General features: G+C 40.1%; 1 protein-coding gene across 1 annotated transcript; it reads left to right on the top strand.

Annotated features, from left to right (window-relative positions):
• Window positions 1–131: 131 nt before the first annotated feature.
• LOC121964516 (formin) lies at window positions 132–3027 on the top strand (the record flags this gene model as incomplete). The annotated part of the gene is made up of 6 exons (XM_042514723.1): window positions 132–193; window positions 283–371; window positions 454–583; window positions 961–1107; window positions 2007–2066; window positions 2907–3027. Coding segments are annotated over 6 exons (609 nt in total), but the record flags the coding sequence as incomplete, so codon positions are not given.
• Window positions 3028–3483: the final 456 nt, after the last annotated feature.

Raw genomic sequence — 3483 nt, 5'->3', positions numbered from 1 at the left:
TGAGAGGATCTGCAGCTCTCTGTTTGGGCTCTTTGTTTTTTTTTTTTTTGTATATTGTCATAATGTTGTATTGAATGTTTGGTATTCAGTTAAAATTTGATATCTGTGCCTTTTCACATTCCCACCTCTAGCTGTACTGGCTGTAGATCAATCTGTGGTGGACTTGGAGACCATCGAAGCGCTGTATGAAAATGTAGGTGTTACAGCACACGTTACTGCAGTTTAAACAAGCGCAACTGTACATTTAAGAACGCTTAATCTCATTTATTGTCATTGTGTCAGAGAGCGCAGCCAGAAGAACTGGAGAGGATCAGGAAGCATTACGAGACGTCGGAGGAAGAAGACATTAAACTGCTGGACAAACCTGAACAGTCAGTGTCTCATCTGCTGACAGTTTAGAGTCTGCACTGCTAATTTATGAACGCTCTCACTGTCGATGCGTTTGTGCTGCAGGTTCCTGTATGAGCTGTCTCAGATCCCAGACTTTGCAGGCAGAGCTCACTGCATCATCTTTCAGTCGACCTTCATCGATGGGATCGCGTCTATCCAACGCAAGCTCAACACAGTTTCATGTGTCTGTAAGGTAGGAACAAAAGCACCTGACAGCAACCTGCTGCACGTTTGACCTTTTCTTCTCATGACATATCAATATGTGCATGCATTTCACTGATCATGTCTTTTTAAGGAGCACATATAGTATGTTTGACTCCCTCTGCTTCCATGATAAGATGCTCAGTGTATTTTGGCCTTAGTACAACAGGACTGAATGTGTTTCTTTGCTCTGTGATCACAATTGGATAGTTCTGAGTAAGCTATTTTAAAGGTTTAAAAGTAACATCAGTGTTCAGATTTAAGCAAAATGTGTATTTATTCTATTATGATATTTGTTAAATAGAATATGGAGGATCTGAGGTGCTAGCTGTTTGTAGTTGATCCTGTATGTGTGTTTCCCGTTTTGAGGCTCTGCTGGAGAGCGATGGTGTAAAAGATGTGGTGGGACTGGTGTTGGCTCTGGGGAACCACATGAACGGAGGCAACAGGACCAGAGGTCAGGCCGACGGCTTCGGCCTAGAGATTCTACCCAAACTAAAGGACGTCAAGAGCAGAGTAAGGCCATGGTATCTGAAGAAGTACTGTAGTGGCTCCTTTTGAGGCCATTTCTTCCCTACTGAGAATTTACATGCGTCCTTGAGTAAGCAACAGATGAAGACTGTGGTCATACTGAACAAAAGAGCATCTGTTTGGTCTCTGAACCTAATAAAGTCATAGGTTCGGACATTGTTAAAAAATTACTTGTAATTTTTGTACTAAAACATTCAAAATATTTTTAATTAATTGAGCAAATAACTTATCCTGTGGTTTATTGCTTTCCATAATATGGGCAATCCAACAAAATAGTTAGAAATGCTATGTAAATTGTTGTATTTATTGACGCACCAATGATAAAAAAAAAATGCAATTTCATTTCCAGAAACCTGATACTTAATGGTTGAGAAAATTAACGCTAAATGAAAGAGTACCTTACTTCTTCCTTTTCTTTGATTTATGTTCAGTTTAACCTGAAGAAGAGGTGGCAGATCTTTTTTTCAGTCTAGCCTCAACTGCCTCTACCAATCACAGGGTTTCATGATGTGGCCTGGGAGGCTAATCTCTGGCTTAAAAGGTCCATAAAGCACATTCTGCAGCTTGTAAAAGCTTATTACTCCGACTGCACAGTGGTAAAAGAAAGGTGAACTGAATTAGTTAATCAAAATTTTTATGAACTCACAGGAACTCACTCATGTTTTTAATTCAAACATTTTTTTTCTGAGTGATACCTCAGAAAAATGTTAAATGTTAAAAAATACCTTGCATGCTCTCTGAATATCATACAATGAATGATCTTAAAATACTTTTTCTTTAATTCAAGTGTTAATGAAGGAACTGGGATATGACTGTGAGCCATTGGCCTGCACACAAAAGTTTTACTGCTGCAGTTTTGATGGGTCTCCTGCATTTCTCCACAGGACAATCGAATCAGCCTGGTGGACTACGTGGTGTCATACTACCTGCAAAATGTGGATAAGGTATAAGTTACAATGTTACTGACATATTTTTTTTGTATGCTTTACTCTACAAGCCAATGTGCTTCTATTGTTTTCCTCCAAGTGTTTGAACAGACTTCATATATACACCAGGTATTAATGCTTGAGTTATTGGATCATAACCGGACTGCTTTTAGTATCAGTGTCAATGCACCAAATACGTCCTCAACACCTACTTAGTCCATTCGCTTGGATCACATTTGGAGGTGGTCTGGGCCATTTGTGGCCACATTCTTTCAGCAGTGTGTAGGCTAATGTGTCCTGGGCCACACTGAAGGACTGCCTATTTAGATGACGTCCTTACTCATCTGACTCCTCATTGGATAAGAAAACTTTTGTTGGTGCAGTTACACATAAGCAGAGCCTTGCCACTGTATGTCCAGTAAATGCTCAGTTCAACGCCTACCCAGTTAGCATGAGGTAACACATCAGCAGCAGCCGCAGCAGCAGCAGCTGTTAAACAGCCCCAACAAACTCATACAGCCAGTGAAACAGCATAACTGTATGGTCAAACATAGCTAGAAGCAGTAAAGTTAGCCATGTGAAGCTAACAGTTAGCCCTGTCACTGTGTGTGTGTGGCTGGGGCAGACTCTTATCAGCTGTCTGCAGCTCACACTCCTGCAGCAGTAGTCTTTCAGTGGTGCTAGTCTCATAATACACAAAGAGAGAGAGAGAGAGAGAGACTATTTTTTTGCATGTCTTTGTCTTTTTTTGACTCATTCGATTCAACTTTTACAGTCGTGCCGAAAGTGAAATTGTCCAAAGACGCACTTCATTTCTTAGTTCCTGACTTTCTTGCTGTTTTGATACTATCACACCAGAACGCCGGCACAGACAAGAGCATGTTCCCTCTTCCTGAACCTCAGGACGTCTTCCTGGCTGCGCAGGTCAAGTTTGATGACCTCAACAGAGACCTGAGACAGCTTGGACGAGATCTGACAAGTATGTGACATCACTACAGCAACCTTTATATATTCCAGCTCTTTATCTCTTACAAACAAACAATCAAACAAACAAACAAAAACACCCTCTTAAGTAATAAATGCCTGCCAATACTCCTGTCCACATCTTTCATTTCATAATATTAAATGGTATTAATCTCCAAAACATTTGCACCACTTCAGGGCCGTGGGCAGTGCTGTGATAAGAGCTGCATTTTGTGTGTGAATACAATCAACAGGATGATCCTCTTCATTATGAATCAATTTAAATAAGTTTTTTCTAAAGGAATATATTATGAAAAATCACTTCATACTTTAACATGCTATCATAACATGCGCTACTGCAATATGGATCAAGCATATGTCACCACACATAGTGAAGGAGAACAAACAGTTTACTCATAGTTTTACAGGTTAAGAGAGCACTACAAGCATATCCAAAACACACAGTATTTTA

This window comes from Plectropomus leopardus, unplaced genomic scaffold (assembly GCF_008729295.1).
Source record: "Plectropomus leopardus isolate mb unplaced genomic scaffold, YSFRI_Pleo_2.0 unplaced_scaffold15832, whole genome shotgun sequence".
Lineage (NCBI taxonomy): Eukaryota > Metazoa > Chordata > Actinopteri > Perciformes > Serranidae > Plectropomus > Plectropomus leopardus.
This window is presented reverse-complemented; position numbering and strand designations above follow the sequence as displayed.